We start from the raw sequence: 21665 nt of genomic DNA on the forward strand, positions 1-21665 counted from the left end.
TTTACTAATCTATACATAAATCATCCTTTAATCATTTATTTCTTCATTACCTGTGATGGCATTTCTGGAGTTGGGTTTGATTTTGGTCTCCTCTTTAGAGCATCCTCAGTTTGATGCTTGGCATCTTTGGCCCTCTCTCTCCTAATTTTACCAATAGAAATACTGATGAATAACAATAACTGCTAAATTAACTTTCAAGTATAAATAAATTTTGATGAAATGAACTGTAAGTAAGTATCAGAGGCCTGTGGAGAAAAGTTCCCATTTTACAAAAAGTTATCATGCTACATGGGTGTTATTCTGATTACTTATTAATAGCAATCTTTTACAAAATACTGACAATTCTTCATGCTAAAAAACATATGTAAACACATGATTGAATATAGCAATAGACTTGTTGTAACATTTTATCTTCCTGTTTCAAAATTTTTCCAGATATTATACAATTGTATGCTGAAATGAAGGGAAACCACAGAAGCAAGTATACTAGAGAACTATGTTGGGTGAATCTTTTATGAGAAAAAATACCCTAACAGTCCACAAATGACTGCAAGGCATGTCTGCTGCCAATTTTTTTGCAAACTATGAAAACCCTAATGTTAGAATATTCAAGAAGTTCAGCAAATTTCCACAAACTGTGCTGACTTGTTATGGAGTATGCATTTCAACCAAACAAGTAAAAAAGGTAAATAAATAACACATCATAGAATAATGATTGCTTCAAAACAGCCTGAAAAGGCTACACTTATAGCCTTTCATTTCTTCATTAATATGATATCTTATTTGAGCTTGTATCACTTACACTATTCCTCCCAAAAGATCTTGCATGTCACTGCTTCTTCTATATTTGAGAAGAGGACTGTTGTCAAATCTTGCTGAAGAGTTGACATATTGCTGGATAGGTGGAAGCTTAGGTATTCTTCCAATGGGAGAACTTGATGTTCTTTTTCTTGAGTCTTGTGAAGACATCTAAATGAATTGCAAAGAATTGCATCTATTAATTTGATAAATGGTAGAAAGATATAATTTTAAGTTTTTCATCATACTTAGAAGCAGAACCATGTAATATGTTGCAAAGTTGCCCTACTTGATTACCTATCTGATAATACTTTTTTCTAGAAGTAGCATCAGCAGAGAAGGAGGTACATAATTACTAATTACAGTATCTTAGTGTACATCCTCTTTTATAAGAAACTATAAATTTTGTCCAGCTTCGATTTGTTTAGAAATTTTCGTCTTTTTTCAAACCTGGTGTGGTTTCGGGGGGCCCAATCATATGCAATTCTGATTTATGAACCCTTTATGAAAATCTAGAAAAAGCAACTGATAAAAAATATGACACAAACATACGAGCTGAGACTGAGCAATATTCTTATCATATTCTCAAAAAAATTGATGATTCTGAGCCTGAATATCTTTATAAACAATATTCTTATACAATGTGTACAACGCGTAGCACCAAGAGCATTTCCCCACATTTTATGCATTTTTGTATGGGGTATTTGGAATTTGCAAACATAGATCAACGAACCAAAAATTAAGGTTGAGAAACTTGAATTGAGTTTCAATTATATGTTTGCATTCAAAGCTCTACATTTAAATCAAACTTGTTTTTAAATGATTGACAATCTTTGTTATTTTTGTTTGGGAAAGACTTAGCTTAGGCCAATGTCGCTTCTGGTGCAATTTTTAGCATTTTGCGATATGACATCTACAAATATTCATTAACTACATTTAAGAACTATTAGGATGTGCTCATAAGAAATTTATACCTCAGATGTTATTTTTCCAACGAATAACTTATGTTTTTACTTGTGGCATCGTTCCTGATGTCTCCATGATCAATTCAATTTATTGCAGCTTTGTCGCCATGACGATGTTGTTGGTGTACGGCCGCAGAGCATAAGCTGCGCAGTTTCTTTGACTTTTCACCTTATAAAACTCTTTTTAGCACACCATTGGGGGGGTCTTGAAAGTCGGCTAATTTTAGCATTAGAAAAATCTTTACTCTATGAACTGAGCAAAAATAATAGCATTTTTATAACTCTATGAACTGAGCAAAAATAACAGTAATCCGTTAGCAAAACTGAAATCTTCTATTGGCAATAGCTTACCCGATTTTTGACAAATGTAATTGATTTTGAATATATGGGAGTATTATATGGTGTTGTTTTATGTTTTGTTGTCAATATTCGAAAATTCTACAATTATTTTTTGTGACGTCGCACTTTATAGCAATGTGCGCTGTTAGACCTATCAAAATTTGGTAATCCTATCAAAGACCTATCAAAGAGGACAAAATAAAAAAAATCGACATTTTTGATTCAGTTCATTTAGCACTTACAAAAGTCAAAAAGGAATTGAGCATACCAATGTCTTTGAAATAAACAAGTTGATACAATTGCTAAATAATTTTTTGCTTCGGTTTAACGTTGTTCTTCCTTTACACGTGCCCTCCTTTCTCCCACCCTGTCCATCTTCAAAAATTTTATTACTCTCCATTTTTACAAATTTGAAAAAACACAAATGACAAAATTTAAAACAGTACATTTCTGTCTGCATATACAGAGAAAGAAATAATGTTAACATATCCAGTCTGCATAGATGACATTTCATTCAAGCATTATCCGAACACTCCATTCCCATATGATCCAGAGAACTGGCTTAAAATTTTCATCACTAGAAACTTGCAAGTTTACTTCTTTTAAGCTCGAAGCTTTTCACAGAGCCAACAAATACTTCAAAAGGCCAAATCAGTTTTTCTATTTTTGCAACAAACGTCGATACCTTACGAAGTACGCGAAAAAACATTGAAATGATTTCTTATTTCGATACAAACTTTCCGTTTCATTCATTTTTGCGACAGTGCTTCGATTGACGTAACTCTCGAAACAGCTTAGCCAAATTAATATCGAAGGCATGATATCTATAAAACCAATAGTTTAGCCAACGTAATACTAGATTAAAAGTTATTCGATTCTGTCATATTTACAGCTCATAACCGTTTTACAAAAGTTGTAACTTTATGGTATCAACGCGTAACTGGTTTTATATACTGTCAACAAAGTAGACAAAATGAACAAGAAAACAAAATTTAGTTCTCATAATTTTTTATCCAAATTCACAACAAATTCTTTTATTAGGACGACTTCAATATTTTTTGCAATTACAAAACAGTTATGTCCACATCACAAATTCAAACAAAAGAGAGAGAAAGCTTCACACACTTCAAAAACCAAAATTGTAAATCAATAAATATGCTGATCAACAAATAACAAAACATTGAAAATTATAGCAATGTAAATACCCACTCTAGGTTTGTTCTGCAAATATTTCACGACCAGCTGTTTTAATGATTAAACTACACAAATACTTCTCAAAATGCTTTGGAAAAAGGATTTGCAGCAGAGAAGATTAGGCGTAATTGGCAAGTGGAAGTTACGAAGTTGGCGATTCATGGTAGTAATAGCTTGTTATTTGATGGAAACAACAATTTTAATCCAAACTTTCAAGGCTGAAGACTCTGTTAAACACAGTTATTCGATAGCTTCATATCAGCGACAAAAAGGAAATGAATATCGCACTTATAAACAAGAAAAGAAAACGCTTTGAAAAACCATTTCTGTTCCTTTTTTAAATAAATTGAACTGAAGAAACTTTGACGATAACTTTTCCCAAATATCATGGAATGATGAGATAACAAAAAAAAGGAAAAAAGACTGCACACGCAAGCTCAAAATTTTGTTTGTAGTGAAGTAGCTGGTTCAGTGCTTCAAATGCGATTTTAACTTCATTAAGTCTTGATCTCAGGCAAGTTATTATATAGCGATGTATTAAGTATTATATATTAGCTTAACATTATCCAAAAACAAGTTAGCAAAAAAAACTAAAATTTAGCATTTATCATTATTTCACAAGTTCTTTTGAAATATGAGCTTGATTTTTATACGAAAGTTCAATACAGTAAATTTTTCAAAATTGCCATTTGCCAATCAGATTGTCTCCAGACAAAAGTATAGAACTCATCTTTTTCTGGGATCAATTGGAGATCACAACTTGATTTACCAGGGCCAGCATGGGTCATGACATGATCTTCTGTAAGTTGTCATGGTCCCAGAATCCACTTGCAACAGGGCAGTGTAAACTGTCAACTGAAATCAAAGCAAAGGCAATTTTCACCACCCTGTTAAGCACTTACAATAAAAGAATTCCACAAATATGCATAACTGATTTAACCAAATAACAGCTTACCTTTAAAAAAATACAAACAAACTAGACCACGATTTTGTACCAGAACCTTTCACATTCCTCCTGGTTGCTTAACTGATACTTTAGAGACATTGTCAAAAATCAAAATTCAGTTTTCGGAATTAGCTACCAAGATCATCTTACCTTGTTCAATACAGGCTTTGTAGACAAAACATTGAACAGTCCTTTGAAACCCATACCCTACACGAGAAAATTATTCATTTTTAATATTAATGATTTTAAATATCTATTTCAGAACTGTCATCCACTGCTATGTGGAACTCTTACCTCAGCAATTGGCGATTGGTTAACACGAAAAACAGACTATCATACAAAAAAGAAGTAAGAAATGATCTGATCTGAAAAAATTGATCACCAACTAAAAAGCGACATATATGATAGATGATCAATCCACAAACCTATATCAGATTAATGATAAATCATGAAATTCTAAAAAAATAATTCATTAATCTATCAAACTGGAATCAGCAAATCACGTGATTTACCAGATTACATACAATATAAAATGTTTAATTGTACAACAAAATTAATGGAAATTTAACAAATTCAGATTTGATGAAAAACAGAAGAAAAGCTAAAAGCAAGTGGCTAAGAGTATAATTGGAAAGCATGAAATGAAGAAGTCATCTACGTACAGCTTGTGTTGTGTTCTTCATGCAAGTGTTTGCCTAGAAAAGAGATTTTTAGACAGGTAATTAAACCAAGGCAGCTATTTTTCTGCGTTATACAGACTTTGAATATTATTTTGATCAAATATTAGATGCTACTGTGACAGATAGCATCACAGTAGTAAAGCATTTTAACTGCATGACACTAAACTTTAATGATGAAAAACTGACTTACTGGTGTTCTTCTGTCATCAATAAAAAGTGGAGCTTTCCAATGGTCATAATTGGTCTCCAGGACATACCACACTCCCTTAGGTGGGTCCAAGCTAAAACATAAGACATATTATGACTTGCAATTCAGTAAGTCTTTAATATTTGCCTCATATGGCAGTACAGCAAATTATTTTCTGTTTCAAGCACAGCCCTTAACCCGATGTTTCTGTTCCTATCTGACCAATCCTATCTTCCTGTTATCTTGAAATCAAAGTTATATTGTTACATAATATTGTATGACAGGCAATGAAGTATATTTATGGCATGTTCTCAATTATAAAAAAACTAGAAGCTACCATTACAGAAATAAGGGGTTTAGCATATTATCAGCTTGGATTAGTGAAGAATTGGATGTGCTACATTCTAAATAAGCTAGTAGAGTTATGCATCAAATTTTTTACAACGCCAGACACCTTTTTAGCACTTTTTCACGACATTGAATCAATAAAAAAGGCATACAAACCTCATGACATCAAGAGACTTTGTTCTTGATCTTGTAATAACACACCCCTGCACGAAAAAGACTCATTTACACAAAACCAGAGCATTTACAGTAAAAAGCAACTAACAACCATTTTTTGTCAAATAAAAAAATCATAGTACCCTTTTAGTGGTGTTACGCAGAGATAAGCTACTTTTATTTGTTACTAGCTAGCTGCCAAGGTTAGATGCTATGCTTATTGAGCAGTGCCATGGCCCTTTCCCTTGATGTAACCACACCTTGTGATTCCTTCCTGGAATAAAAGAGAGCCGGAGATTCTCCACATTCTTAAGTGAAAGTTATTTTTTTGCTGGTTTACTTCTCTTCAATAAAATGCCTCATCATAGGATGGCTAACCCTCAAAGCATCACAAACAAAACCTAGCTTGCTCCTAAGAATATTTATAGAAATTCCGTCAAAACATTGTCAAAACAATATTAACATTACCTCGCCTGGCTTGGTGCCTCCAAGTATAAAATAGACAGGTGCAATCAACTGGTCATCAGAAAGTGCTTTTTTGGCATCATCAAAGCTGTTGGCATTCTCAAAGGTTTCACGAGTTAAGAAACCCATCCACCGTGCTTTGTTCATTCCAAGAAGCCATTCAATCAGACCTACAAGTTTCAATTGCTTTCTTACTGAAAATATGAATCAGCTGATATAAATATAACAACAAGAAATTATTACAATCCAATGTTATAAAGCAGATACCTATTCACAAATAACTGACAGAAACATATCATGGAATTTGTTTATCATACCTATATTTTTCAAATTTACCTCTTTTCATTAAATGCATTCACAAAAGAAGCATCACAGATAAAGTGAAGAAAATCCTATCAAGTTTATGTTATTAAGATTGTGAGTCTGATATCTACTTTAGAAAGCAGTACCTAACAGCGTGTAAGTTTTACAGTCTAAATTATTTAAAGAATACAACTAGCTATGACAAAGCTATAGAAATAAATTAGAATCACCCAGAGTAGATAACCTTCCAGGCTCTATGCGAAAACATAAATAATAGGGATGTTAACTTCATTTTAAGTCTCCCATGTAAATGTAAGAATTCATAGTTTGATGTGTGGTGAAAATATATTCTATGCACAAATTGTATTTACAACTCTAAGTTGTTGGTTTTAATTGTCTCATTGCATTTTAAGTACCCAGAGGACAATTTCAAATGGGTTCATCCAACAACATTTACCTACATTATGTTTCTATAGTACTTACCAATATACCCTCCATCCAAAGCGAATCTTTCATTGACTGTCAATGTGAAAACCCCCTTTTAAATGAAAATATATGTATCCATTAGATGAAAGCCATATAACAAAATAGAGACCTAAGTAAGCTGTAATGTTCAGGACAAACAGAGAAGTCAAGCATTTCAAAACAAGGCACCCAAAAGGACACAAAGCTTATTCAAAATTTTAAGCAAGTTGATTGATGAAATTTGAGTTTATACATACAATTTGCATCACTCTAAGTAATTTCTGCTTGAAGTTTGACTCTTGATCTATTCCTATGAATATGTTTATCAAACTCAGGTACAAGATGCACATTGCCTTACTTGAGAGAAATTCAATTTCTGCAAAATTTTATTTATATATAAAATGTCAATACTTACAGGTTTGATTCCAGTAATTATTCCTACATATCCAAGGAAATGTACAGCTTTGTAAACAATTTTTCCTTGTTTCTGAGGAAAATGAATAAATAGCATTTTTAGTAAATGTAGAACTTGAAATAAAAGTTGAGTTAAAAATTGGAATTGTTTTGAAAAATTAAGCACACTTTTAATACAGTATATTTGAAGATACCGTGAGTTTAACTAAATATATATTGCTTTTAAGATTTACTAGATGTGTGAAAACCTCAAAAACATCTTGCATAAGCTAAAAATAATAGGGAGCCTGATACAAACCTGGTACAGAACATTGAAAATCAAAGGTCTGAGTAATTCACTGATGGCCCATGTGTTGTTTTTCATGTCCCAACTAAAACATCATAAAATTGAAGAAGAACTTTTAAAGAGATTATACTGATATAAAAAGCAAAGGATACTCCATAAGAAAAAAATCTTTAGCAATAGTTAAAGCAAAGAATATATAACAAAATAAAAAAATCATGTGACTCACCCCATAAAAAGTCCAAAGTCAAGATTTCTGGCGTGATATAACTTTCCTGTGAAAACAATATTTGCCCAGAATTATGCAAAAATAAACAGTTCACCAAATCAATCAATCAAACCAAAAATAAATAATAAAGCCAATCAATCAATCATCTCAAATGGTTTAAGGTTGGTCAATAGGAAAAAGTTTTCAATTTTCATTGCACATATTACAATTATCAACATTCTAACTAGATTGCTGTTTTCAGAGGCACAACCTACCATCTTTGTCTTGTCCAACAATAGAGGTGCATACTGTGAAAATCTCATAAAAGATATTGTACAAAACAACTTCACCTGAAAAAATATAATGTTTGAAATAAGGAAGATGCTCATGTAAAGAAATATCACCATAGTTTCATTACTCATAACAAAACTAAATAGATTGCATTGAAAGAATTGCAAAGCTTGTAATGAATATAGTTTTCGGGATCAAATTTTCAACCCAAAAATATTTTCAATTTGTGGCAATGGTAGCAAAGCCCTATAAAACTGTCACAAGTCATCTTTGAAGCTATATACAAGTGTTTTTTTACTAACAACCATCAAATAAGGATATTTCTATAATTACACTTTACAGTAAATGTTTCTGTCTACATTAAACTTGCTCACCAAGTTCTATTCCAGTTGCAGTTGAAATCCCTTTTATTTCATCCCTATATGGCTGAGGTAGTCTGAATACAATGGCTTCCTATTGTATGAGAAAAATTGAGAAAAGCTGTCAAAAATATAAAAATCAAAGAAAAATAGGCAGCCTAACAGTTAATTAATTGTATGTATACAAAGTATTTGTATAGATAAAGTTAACTTAAATAGAGCAAAGCAATGCATGACAAAGATGAAAATGCTCACCAAGCTTTTGTCAATGATTTCAAGAACCTTTGCTGACACAAGCTTCTTAATCTGTGCAATCAGTGCCGTCAACTGTGAAAATTGTATCATGGATAGAAGTCATTGCAAAAAAATGTTGAGATATCTAATTTATGAAAATTAAAAAATATGAAATGATTTTATGAATTCCAACATTAAAAAGAATTTTATGTTAAGGCACCTTCAAGACAGTTGTTTATTTCAAGGCATCAAAAGACAGAATACAGCCCCACAGGCCAAAAATTAAACACTCATTCAAATAGCGAATCTGTCTTACATTGAATAAATGAATGCCTTTGACCGACAAATATTCAATGGCTTCTGAGGCAGCAAAGATTAGCATCTAGTTAATAACTTATCATTTTTAAAAAAGCAACTCAACTTTTGCCGATTACGGTAATCCTGAAAATATTCTCTTTGATTTTTCAAGAGTTTAATGTAGAGCTATAAATATGCAGAAAAAATAAGAAAAGAGCATTTTACCTGTACTTTGTAGGGTGCAACAAGGTGACTCCATCTTTCTTTTGGTGCCAGGTCAAGGTTTAGAATCACATCCTTGATTTGTGTGCTAGATAGTAAAAGAATGGCTCGTACTTTCAGAAATATCTATGCTTACAAAATATCATTCAGCGTGACCCAAGTTCATGTGAAAAATATCTATGGTGTTATCAGAAATACAAAGATATACATAAATATAGAACATAGAAAAACTGTGACACTGATGAGAAAGATTTCTTCAGATTAAAATTTAGTAACATTACAAACAAGATAATTGAAATCTTTTTCTGCATATTAGTTTTTGGTTAAGTCAAAATATCAATTGTCATAATTGTGTGGCACATTTTATATAATAAATGTTTTACATACTTCTCTGGTGGTGGATAGGCATTCACAGAGCATCCATCAAAGTCCTAAGGGGTAATGGTAGAAAAAAACTAGAGCACAGTTCAATAACATTGCTAGAAGAACTGAATAGAAGCAAAGTTTCAGGTAAACAAAAACTAAAGCTTCTACTTTCTTTGTGAACCGTGTGATTTTAGGTGTCACTGTAGTATACTTCGAAATTTTTGTGCAGGCTGAAAGCTTGTGGCAAAATCCTTCAGAGGCTGCATGGATAAAAAAGGTCAATTGGTGTTTGCCATCAGTACTAGTTATTTAGAAAAAAGGCCCATAAGCCAATTATTTCACTGGAGCAGACTATAAACTGTCTATTATCTGTGTTTGAGATACATGCATATTTCAATTCTAGGATTGTTGTAGAGCACATTCCATCATCTGGCTACCTAACATACTTTGAAAGGAGTACTCACTAACTTCAATTGAAATGTTAAAACTGTATATATTATGTTTAGTTTGATTTTGTCATTTTATATAATTTGAAGCAATATTTCATGAAAAATTATGGGATATTATTCTAGGTGGTGTGAATTTTTTATGCTAAAAGATTTATAAAAATGTATCTAACATCATGTAATGATGACAATTATTAATTAAGTCCTTTTCCTCTTGGCTGTTATGTTATGTTGGTTAATTTATTGCATTTTGTTTGTAGGGCTTCATATTTATTTTCATACCCCCCAGGGGCTTGGTGGGAATTTTCATTTGCCGTGAAAATCAAGTTTTTAGGGACACATTATTTTGATGCTGATTGTTTCCTGTTGTCATCTTATGTGATATGTTGGAAATGAGTGTCGCAGAGGCAGCTTACTTCACTTGTTTTTCTCACAAATCTGATATTACAGATCAAATCTGAAGCTACCTATCAAATAGACAACAGAGAGTAAAGATCAACAGCTGTATTAGCGCTTGGAAAGAAATTAAAATTGGAGTACCCCAAGGGTCAGTCCTAGGGCCTTTACTGTTTAATGTCTTATAAATGACATATTCTGGTTTGCAAATCACACAAAGATCTGTAACTATCTGATGATACCACAATCTTTGCATGCCATCTGAATCTTGATACAATTATCAAACAATTAGAAGAAGATAGCTCTGTGATAGTAAAATGGTTTTCTGACAACTTTCTAAAACTAAATGATGAAAAATGCCACCTAATGATATTTGGTGATAAAAGTACTGAAGCAACAGTCACAATTGGAAATTCAAAAATTAATGAAAGTGATTACCAAAAACTGTTAGGTGTGACTTTTGATAAGTAATTAAGTTTCAAAAAACATGTTGAAGATTGGTATAAAAAGGCCAACCAAAAGCTTCACCCGTAAGTTGGGCTGATCAGATTGATTTCAATTTTGGCACAGGCAAAAAAGCCACCATTACGAATAAAAATGCTTGAGAAAGTTGCTTGTCCAAAAATTTCAAAATAGATAAAAATACTACAAAAAAGGATTTTCGAAGAGTCTGAAAGGTGTGGCAAAGAAAATTTGTTTTTGTCCACCCAGTTTTTTTGAGCTGGTGATGCCACTGACTAGTTGAGTTCAAACGAAAAATAAAATTATGGCATGGAAATACTTGCATCTGCAGATCTAGGGTTTTTGTAGGTTTAGTATGAACATTGTAAAGTAGGTTTTAAATTATTTTGTTGGTTTTAATTAGCTTATAAGCTATATGTATTTTTGGTTCTTTCTTTCCAACGTAAAAGAAATTGTTGTCAATAATAATACAAATGATAAAAGCTTAAAGGGAAGAAAAACCTAAGGGGTCCACCCCACAAGTTTTCAGGGGCCTACCTCCCAGTGTGGAATCCATGTAGCTTACGCCAGAGATATATCCGGCGTAGACTAAGTCCCGGTGGGCTACCACGCCCCTGATACCCCCAATTAAATTCATTTTCTATTTGATTCTTTTGTACTATAAATCTTACTTACGCTTTCTTTTACATTTTCAAATTGTGTTTGTGTAAGTTCAATTATAAATAACCGATTAAGTTACACAACGAACGTGTCCAAACAAAACAAAGTACATAACAGTAAGTTAATATGTTTTGAATGGCGGCAAACCTGGCAGTGAATGCATCCAACGTAAAATGCTGCAGCTACTATCAAAAGTTGTAAGAGTGACATGTCTGTAGCTGTTTTCGAACAAGGAACACACCAAAGCCTCTCCTTGTTTTCTTGCAGCCTTGCCAATAATGTGATGTGATCACATGATGCTTGCAAGCAACAGCACTGGTGCTGCGCGGGCGCATTTTTAGAGGCGGTTGGCGCACGCGTACATCCAAATATTTTCAAAAGTGGCGGGAGGAGGCATTGGTTTGTAAAATTTGATACTGATCGTACAAATTTATGAAATAATAAACAAATAAAAGATGCCTCACAAAAAAAGAACCAGAAATGGAAGACCTAAAGGCCAGCTGAAAACAAAAGAGCGAGATGATTTGAGCGATGTGTCAATGTGCAGTATGACATCAGAAGCACCGATGTCCAAAGATGAAATAATGACTCGTTTGTTGGAAGAATTTCAGTTTGCCGGTAGGATGAGCTCCGTTTGTTCGTTTACGATGACAGGTGTAACAAAAAATACCACAAAAATTAATAGAAATGTTTTCTAAACTCGTTTGGAAAATATATGTTTCTGTATGAACTGATTTGCTTGCAAACCCACCAACCAAGAATGTTTGCTTTTATCTAGGCCCAAATTAATTGCCTACCCATTCTTATGGAACTAAGTATGTAGGATATGTAGGAAGTCATGGTTCTCATTGCTAAAATTTTGCACAAGTTCAAACGTGAAATGACTGTCATCTGTCAAAGTTCATGTGAATTTGAGAAAACAAAAAGTTGATTTTCAGCCATTTACCAATTTTATCTTAAATGACTCTAGCTTTTCTAAAAATTGGTTGAAATGATTATGTTAATTAGGGGACTTGACTAAGACATGCCTAATTCTGCAGACCTGTCAAATTTTAATTTTTAAAATGAGTGAGTTTTGTGAAAAGGTGGAGAAACTTTTGGACTTCTACTGAAACTTGAGGCCACACAGCTCAATTTTCGAAAGTTAAGAAACAGCCCTACCCAAATTTAAAAAAGCTAAGAAACTTTTATAATTTGCACGTATTCTTCCGAGTTCACACTTGAACAGTCGATATTGACATTGCTGTACACTCTTTTTTATAAGAACCAGTAAATTCAATTTCAGGCTGACTGTTCTTAATTATATATTTCGAAAATCTGAGGCTGGATTGTTCTTAATTTCTTCTTAAATCTAATAGGGTGTAAGCAGTGTGAGTGCTAGCTTTTTTGCTCTAGGGTGGTGTACAGGCCTCATTTGCCAACAAAGTGAGTGAGGCAGCCTTAATTTGCTGACAAATTTGAATATTCACCGAAAAAGCACCCACACAGTGCTAAAAATCCTAGATTTTGAGATAAAAGGTTGTTCAAAATTGCATTTTGCAGAAGCTCAGCCTCAGCTTGTTCTTAATTTGTTTTTAACTTTTTACCAATTTAGAGGCTCGTGTTCTTATAAAATTGTTCTTATAAACCTCACTTGGCATGCAATTTGCATTTATTCTCAGTAAATTGCACGCTCAAGAAGTTTCTATTTGAAAATTTGTTTTGACTTCAACTTGACATTGATGAAATTCAATATGGCTAAAAAAATTTCCTGAGCTACCTCTATAAAGTTGAATTGCAAAAGATTGAGTATGATGAAAAGGCAAGGTTGGGTAATATGGTGTATATTTTGAAGAAGCCTATTTTCTTTTCTGTGTATTGAAGTTATATTTTTTGTTATCATAATGTTAATTTGTCTTATCTACCTTCAGATATTTTTGTTAAAAAAGATGCAAGGAAAAAATTATGTCAGTGTGATCATAAATGAGCCAGTGTTATTTTGGAGTGTTGTAGATTTTGTTTGTGTCCCACAAAGCTATTTATTTTGTGAGCAAATGGTTGCAAATATCCCATATTTTTGTTATTATTAAGGTGTTTTCTTTTTATTTAGTGCAAAGCAGAATTGCTCAAATTAGAGCAACAATGAAAAAGGCGATAACAGATCAAAGGAACCTTCTCAAAATGGAGCTTCTTAAAATCCCAAAGGTATTTTCTACAGGACATTTATGTTAAAGAATTTTTTGATTTTAGTTTAAGTTACTCGTTAAAGTGTTAACAAGATGTTTAATTTATGTTTTTGTTTTGATAAATCACTCAAGTTTTTCTGTGGAGAAATATTTTGTTCGCAAATGAAGCAATTTCTTTTGAAGGATTTAGCTAGTCCTTGAAGCATACCAGGAAATTTTTCGTTATCTTTTATATTCCACACAAGTTTTTCTACAATACAGTTTGAAAGACTAGTGACAATTCTTCATGATTCTATTCAAATAATTGATTTGTTTTTAACAACAGATGCATCATAAGTTGTTGCTGCTATTCAATTTTGTTTTCAAGTAAATTGCATTGGCCTAACCTATTCAAGTTTCAGTGCACCACAGCTTGTTACTTTAAATTCAATTATTGGCCAAGCATAGATAATAAGAATACAATTTCATGAGCTAAATGGAAAATGGTCTGTCTGTGATTCATCAGTTGATGGGAAATGACACTATTTCATTTTTAGGACATCAGGAAGATGAAAGTCTCTGAATTCTTAAGTAAGTTACTGCCTTTCATTTTTAGACTTTATATTGATATCATTTCATAAAATGGGTTCTGAAAAATGGCTTTATGTTGATGAAAAGCAAATTAAAGGGACTGTTTTACAAGGGACATCCTGTGTGGCAACACACCGGTTGAGTGAAAGTTGTTTTGGTGAAACAACTAAGGTTAAATAGGAAAACCAATATGGAATGAAACAGTTTTTTGTATTCAAGCTCATCGTGTGAAGCTTTGCACTTTTGTTTGTTTCAGTCCTATGGCCCTCTCTAGATAATAGATAATGATGTAAAAAACATTTACAGCTAGGCTACAGCTTCTGGCAGGGAGCAGTTAATAGAAATGGGCCAAAATGTAACCAAAAAATCTATCTTATTGATTCAAATTATAAGAAAAAACAGTTTTTAAAGTTTGCAGGACAATTTTGAAGTAATCATTTTCTTGTTAAGTGTCTAATTCTATCAAAATTCACCAAGAGAAATGAAATACTGTTGGGTTGAATGAAGCTACATTTCCTTGGCCTAGACCAATTGCATTACACATTTGTCAAATTATGCTGTTATCATAATATTTAAATCAACCCTTCATTTTGATGAGTTTTCTTAATCTTCTCTTCAAATTGGTGCAAAAATTTGGGTCAAACCTGAATACCTTGCATACAGTATCTTGCAATCATTTTTTTGGTCTCATTTTCTTTATATTTAAAAGGACAGATAAAGATGTTGTGATTACAATTTATTGCTTCAAAAAACATGAATTCCCTATTGCTTCCTATGCTTACTTGTGCTTATTTGCATATTTATTTGAATTGATGTATTTTCTTCACTTTTTTACCTTAACAGGTGCAGGGGGTGACATGGACGAACTTGTATTAAATGCGGTAAAATCTATCTTTTCTGATAGCAGTACCTTTCATGGAAAGTTGATTTAGATCTTTCGTTAATATCTCTTCTAAATTCAACTTTAGCCAACTCATTCACACAAAAAAACAAGAAACAATTTCACATATCTAACACAAGTAAAAAATAGCTGGATTAGAACAATCATTAGGCTCTTATTGCTTCCTGTTAGAAATCTTTGGTTTTCTTTTTCAGGCAGATCCTGTTGATGAAAATGATCCTCCTGATAGGTAAGGTGTCTTTGCCTTAAATATAGTTTGCATTGATTAAATGGATATATCTGTCTTGTGGCTGTTTTTTTCTAACTGATGACTTTAATTTATAGCTATAAGTTTATAGTTAATTTATAAGTTTATATATAGTTAATTTATAGAATATTGGGGTATTAGAATTATAATGATATAACTTTACATTAAGATACAATAGTTAAATATTTAAACGTTTTTCATAATATTGGGGTGTTAGCTCAGACAATTAATTGACCTTGTGACATCAACTTTTTTAATGTTTCACATTATTATCTTTAACAAACTGATGCCAATTTTATTGTTTTTCAGCCATGACAATATCATTGCAGGTAGGAACTCTTTATCTATTTTTCAAGGCTAACATTTATTATAAACATTTTTTGATAATTTTTGTACAAGCAAAGCACAATTCAGCTCGATTCCAGAAAATATTTTATGGATTTTTTACTAGTGATACAAAAGCTCCAAAAGCGTCCATACCGCAAACATATTTTAAAAGGAACCATAACTGGAGCAAAAAGGCTTTAATCTTCAGTGGTGGGGCAGTAAGTTACTTGAGGCAATTGCCAAGATGCCCTGTTTGACTGAGTTTTTTATGCTAAACTTGTCCAACTCACTTCATTCACCATGTTTACCTTGAAATTTCTTATGTGTAACAAAGTTGATAATCCTTATCCATTTTCACCTTGAAAGATCATCGCTAAAAATCAGGAATTTTTTCCACAGGAAGCAAAGGAGAGTCCATTTAGTACTGTAATTTTTGGCACATGTTTGTAATTATGTCTACTATCTTTTTCAGCTGTTCAGCAAACTGCTACTACTGCAAAGAAAACAGCTAGAAAACCACGAGTAAGTTACAAACGGATTTGAAATTTCATTGACACTTACACATCAAGCAAGCAGATGCTTGTAAAAAGGCATCAGAATTCATATTTTTATGTGTGCAATTAGATCAGCTGTTTTAAATGGCATAGAAAGGCAGAAACATAACAGCTGATACTAAACTACTATTTTCTTTAGAGTGTTAAACATCGAATCTATGTCCAAAAAGTGAATATATCCCTATCTGGACGTAATTTATATCCAAACAAAGAAGATAAACAGAACGTCTAAAAAGACAACCTTGCTTATCCAATGACTTTGAAATAAAGAATCCAGAGTGTAAACATATATATAGTAATTAAATTTCATGATGATTGAAAAAGCAAGACCCTTTTTCATTTAGGCATTTTTAGGAACTTCCTCTATTTAAACGAAAGTTCTGATTTGTGTAGATAGGAAAGGTTTTTTTCGTTCTCGGGTTGTTCAAATACGTGATTACGTTTATCGGAAGAAATCAATAAGATATGTAATTCCTTTTCTCGTGTTACTTTAGTTCCGTGCATAATTTCATTTCACCTTTTAGCCATAATTATCCGAAAATTTATGCTCAGAAAAATGTTGTTCAAAAAGTTTGTGTTGTTAGTATTGTGCGTTATGTTTCCGATTTTGAAGCATCTCAAAATGTGAACTAGATTTTCTTCTCGATATTTTATGAAGACTAAGAGAATTTAGCCGTTATTTTTTATCATGTTGATACCTTCATAGGTTGCAAAAACTCCCATGGCAGCACCAGCAGTCCCACAGACAGGTGGCAGATCAACAAGGGGAGCCAAAGCGTGAGTAATGTTTTGATTAGTTTGCCTGTCTTGTCATTAGGCAACTCGAGACAACTAGACTCAAGCTAGAGTATACTCGATTAAAAGGCATTCACAAATGGATCTTTTGTGATTTTGACAATGGTTTTTCCATTTAGTAGGTATACCTTGTGAAACCAACTTGTATCGACTAATTGTCACTGAAAAGCATAACCTTGAAAGCAAATTTTTTCAGAAACTTAAATTAGTTTATGGATAGTTTTAGGACTTTTTTGTGACCAATATATCATCAAAGAGGAAGGATTATTCATTATGTAGAAAGAATGACATTTCCTTCTGACACTCTTCATAGTAAAACATGGATCGAAAATTTAACTCTTATGCTGAAAAGTGTCCGACAAAAAGCTTAAGTATTTTTCAAAATTTTTTCTTTTTTCAATGCTGTTTTTAATTGTTGCACGAACAAAAAATACATGAAAGGGTATTCTTAGCTACAAGGTTACCAATGACTGATATTCTATAAATAAAAACGATATATTATGAGAAAGAGGCGGGAAAAAGGTCTTGATCATTTTGTGCTGATCTTGCTAACACATTTTATAAAAAAGTATTAATGTAATACCCAGGGTAAGAGGACGCATCTGCACCCATGCACCCCCTCCAGTTACGCCACTGAAAAATCTTAGTTTGTAAAACAACTTTTAGAAGAAAAGTTTTTCCGTATCAACTCCTGTTGAATTTGTCTTTTATTCTAGGCGTGCGTTAGCTGTAATGAAAACACAACACAACGACATGGTGACGCCAGCTAGAGGGATACCAAACATTGCATTTATTACACCGAAAGTTCCACCAAGGTTAGTTTTACTTAAAATGTTTTAACAGGCTGCCCATTAAATTTTTTATCTAATTTTCGTTTACCCTGGTATGCTTTTATTCTCCTTCTCGAAAAAAGGCAATGTGCAGTATGTATGGACCCTCCGTTTTGGGGGTTGAGACTACCAGTGACAGTGGAGCAGTTCTATCTTTATACTAAAATACCTACCAAAAGTTTTGGAACACTAATATCAGTTTTCGAAAGCCCATTAAGCCATCCTTCACCCCACCTAGGAACAATGTTGGTTCTTTACAAAATAACACAGGAGATTACGGAGTGCGGTTCTTAACGTGACTTGCATTATATTTGCCTAGACTATCAACATTGTTCTGGAGGAAGGGGGCGAAAGTAGTGATGTTAGAGGAAGAAATGAAAAAAACAATATTCAACACCAATTGCTCGGTGTTCCAAATAATTTAGCATGTTTTTATAGCATAGAATAGCATAGAAAAATTATAGCATATTTTATAGTTCAATTTGATTTTCCATTGCTGTTAAAATTTCGTTTTGAATAGTTAAGCATATGAAATTTTCTGTTCGGCTGTTAGTAAAGGGATAAATTTACCTGTGCATTTTGAAAAATTAGGCCACTTTGTTTGATTACAACTTGATTTAAGAACTCGTCATGTATAAGGTCACACCTTGATGATTATCACCTCTTCAAGCGTTGTATTCCGTGAAAGTAATTTAAAATATCTAATGTATACAATAATTTTAAGGTCTTTTGGTTATTTTGTTTTTTTTGCAAGCATTTGTTATTTTCTTGTTAACAGCAGCGCTTGCATGACTACGGGAAGAAAGCCGAAAAAAGGAGGAGAACTGTAAGGAAATTAATCATTTTAGTTGCTCGCTGGTATCACAGTGAAGTGATACCTTTGTTGTTTATAATTTTACGTATATTTTTGCGTGGAGTTTCGTGTCGCATATTTACGTAGATTTTCGAAATTTTGACAATGCAGTAATGCTGTTTTTATGAGGTTTTGATGTATCCAAAGCACGATTTTTACCTTTAGACTTTGTTGTACGCTTTTTAGTATTTCCTCCCACTTTTCATTATTTACTATCAATCCATATCCAGTATGTAAATTTTCTGTTTGGTCATTCATTATCCAACATTTATACTGTGAGGACCTTTGGGCGAATAGAATGTTTCCACTTTTTGTTCTATTTTAAAAATAAGGGTTTTCTTCTTTGAATCGCCGTAATGTGTGTCCTTTCCTTTTCCATAACAATTTTCATCATTGATAAAATATATTCAAATATTCATTTTCTTTTTCAAAGATTATATTCTCTGGCTGGATCTCCGGTTCAAGGCCTTCCCACAAAGAATGACTTGGTTAACTTCACGGTAAAAGATGGACTGGTATGTTATTTTGGCAAAGGCACTTCTTCTACTTTTTGGTTGAAAAACGAATATTTCAAATCGAATAGAATACTTTATTGGATATTTGTTGTATTCATAAAGACATTTGTTACACAGAATGCGGGGATTTGAACTTTCTAGGCCCGTATTATCGGCTACTTGCTTAGATATGTTTAGAATATAAACTACAGTTCGTTTGGGCTTCCAATATACAAACCTGGCAGCATTTCTCTGCCCAATTGAAACAGTTTTTGAATAATTCAACACTTTTGCTACAAGGAAAAAAGTGTTCTAATTGATATGTATCTAACTTTGTTATGCAACGTAAAAAGATACACACGCTCTTCTTTTCCAGAAATTTGATGTATCTGGTGCGATATTAGATATGAGTCCAAAGACACTGGCGACGCATGCAGACCAACTTAGCAAAATCAAGGTAACCATAGCTCGCAATTTTTAAGAAAACTGGAATACAATAACCTGCGTTTAATCACGCTTTTATTTTATGCTTTGAATTGCGTTTCTTTATATCCTCTTATAACAGTTTTCCCAGAGAGCTGGGGGATGGAGAATGCTCTGAGAAATCTCTATGTTTCCAAAACTAGGCGCTATACTAAATTTTTGCTACTTGCAGGTACAGTTAACAAAGTTATTTCACAACGAACCTTGTTTGTTTGTTTTTTTCTGAGTTTGTGAGTTTTATAACTGCTTATGTAAACCAATCCAGCTATGTTAAATTTATATCATTCTTAAACGTTTTTTACCAATTCTTTTTAGACTTTCGTTGAATCAAAGCTGCAGCAGATAGAAAAAACAGCTGTAACATCGACTGCGAAGAAGACATCAGGAAAAAGTAAATAGACTTCAATCGGACAATTTTTCATCTGAGGTTCATCAGCAATCTCTATTTATGGTACCACTTATGGTGCTTCTCAAGATTTTGTAATTAGTATAACTCTACATAGAATAGAGTCTGCATTTAGCAAGGATTGTGACGTAAATTTTAGTTTTATTAGGATCTTAATATTGTTTAGTGTTTTGTGATCTTTTTAAGGCAGTGTCCCATGCCTCTCCTTTTGCCCAACTTCATTGTAATCAACCAGTTACCCCGTAAAATGCCTTTGTCAAGGAAGCAGCCAATACTCTATAGATATCACCCGCGCCTGCGACGATAAGCACAACAGTTTACATTTTTTTATTTAGGCACGGTAGCCCCGTCAGTCCATGAGAACTGCTTTTCAGGGGGCCGTGACGAAGGTCCCCATTACTGCTCACAGTATATATATGAATCAAGGTAGAATAATTCAGTTGTAAAGTTCAAAATTGGAAATTTGAATATTAAAATGATTATTTTTTCATTTTTTTTGTTATGATATTTCTATCTTCAAAATTTCTTTGAACTCAAAGACCTCAGAGACGAAACCTTCAAGGCTCGTGCATGCGAGAAGGTTCAAGAGACCCTTGTTCTTAAATTCGTTTGTCATTGACAGAATTCATCTCGCTACCACTGTAACGCCTTAGTAAGGCATCGACTAGAGCTTGCAACGTAAAGTTTGTACCAATTTCGATGACACAACCCAGGGACATCGGGACTGACAGCCACGGGGAGGGGGGGGGGGAATTTAGAAAAGTGTCCCGTTTCTTCGAAAAGTGCTTTCTTTAGAACGTTTGGAAAGTTTCCTTTTTGCGCGAGACTTATAATCCCCCTATTTTACCCGTACATCTTTGGAATACGTCTAACGTTATTTCTCTATCCTCTTAATTTTTGTATTAAAAACTTCTATCGATTATGTCTTAGCTTTTTCATCAAGCTAATTGGTACCTGAAACTTACCTTTATTGTACATAGCCTAGCATTTTATGATATTAATAATAATACTTTGTATTCGATAGAGATATAAAGCGTTAAATTCCTAACTACTTTTTCATTCTGTCAAGAAACGACTGAAAAATTGTTGTCTTAAAAATCTTGATGTGAGTTCCTTTCCTACTTCGCATTTTGCATGAAGGGACACAACAGCATGAGTGATTTTTTATTTTCCTTCAATCTCACTTTAAACTCATTTTTCTTACAATGTGTTCTTAACTGTGTTCAGAAATGATAAATTCATGTAGGCAAACGGCAGATGAGTTGGGTTCGTTCCAGTTTATTTTAAAATTTTTGCTTTCAGCATGTTTCGATTTCATTGTAAAGTGATGCCTGCACGAGGAAAGTTGCATTGACACTTACTTGTTTTCTTCAACAGAAGACATCCTCCAGCCCAAATAAATATGCTCCTTGTTTGCTTTTTCGCATGTGTGGAATCTTTTTACATCAAAATACCACTAGTTGTTATCGGTTTGTCATAGATTTCTTTAGAAGGTTAATCAGAAATATTCTCCTGTCATTTTTGTCTTGTCAAAGCTCCTTCGTGTAACCAAAGATGGA

General features: G+C 32.9%; 3 protein-coding genes across 3 annotated transcripts in view; 1 reads left to right on the forward strand and 2 right to left on the reverse strand.

Moving 5' to 3' along the window:
- LOC135685889 (dynein axonemal heavy chain 12-like) overlaps positions 1 to 1901 on the reverse strand; it is a 40827-nt gene extending 38926 nt beyond the window's left edge. Inside the window, exons 1-3 of the mRNA XM_065201981.2 lie at positions 1773 to 1901; positions 803 to 969; positions 51 to 141 (exon numbers count right to left, since the gene is read on the reverse strand). Of these exons, the coding sequence (XP_065058053.2) occupies positions 51 to 141; positions 803 to 969 (258 nt within the window). The 5' untranslated portion in view covers positions 1773 to 1901. The remainder of the gene's footprint in view (positions 1 to 50; positions 142 to 802; positions 970 to 1772) is intronic.
- Positions 1902 to 3093: 1192 nt separating this feature from the next.
- Positions 3094 to 11787, reverse strand: LOC135685890 (acid ceramidase). Its single transcript, XM_065201982.2, has 16 exons — positions 11629 to 11787; positions 9539 to 9582; positions 9155 to 9239; positions 8654 to 8725; positions 8414 to 8492; positions 8024 to 8098; positions 7770 to 7815; positions 7556 to 7628; positions 7259 to 7330; positions 6862 to 6916; positions 6079 to 6245; positions 5614 to 5660; positions 5113 to 5203; positions 4905 to 4937; positions 4393 to 4449; positions 3094 to 4151 (listed from the first exon to the last, which is right to left on the reverse strand). The coding sequence occupies exons 1-16, from the start codon at positions 11689 to 11691 to the stop codon at positions 4062 to 4064; spliced, it is 1149 nt and encodes a 382-aa protein (XP_065058054.2). The 5' UTR covers positions 11692 to 11787; the 3' UTR covers positions 3094 to 4061.
- Positions 11788 to 11840: 53 nt separating this feature from the next.
- On the forward strand, positions 11841 to 20596 carry LOC135685891 (uncharacterized). Its single transcript, XM_065201983.2, has 13 exons — positions 11841 to 12099; positions 13571 to 13665; positions 14183 to 14216; positions 15060 to 15097; positions 15312 to 15346; positions 15674 to 15693; positions 16164 to 16213; positions 16952 to 17022; positions 17757 to 17855; positions 18649 to 18696; positions 19157 to 19238; positions 19594 to 19674; positions 20016 to 20596. Exons 1-13 carry the CDS (start codon positions 11937 to 11939, stop codon positions 20097 to 20099), a joined length of 900 nt encoding a protein of 299 aa, XP_065058055.1. The 5' UTR covers positions 11841 to 11936; the 3' UTR covers positions 20100 to 20596.
- Positions 20597 to 21665: the final 1069 nt, after the last annotated feature.

The sequence above is a fragment of the Rhopilema esculentum genome, chromosome 6 (assembly GCF_057945365.1).
Source record: "Rhopilema esculentum isolate cy_ngs chromosome 6, ASM5794536v1, whole genome shotgun sequence".
Taxonomy (NCBI): Eukaryota; Metazoa; Cnidaria; class Scyphozoa; order Rhizostomeae; family Rhizostomatidae; genus Rhopilema; species Rhopilema esculentum.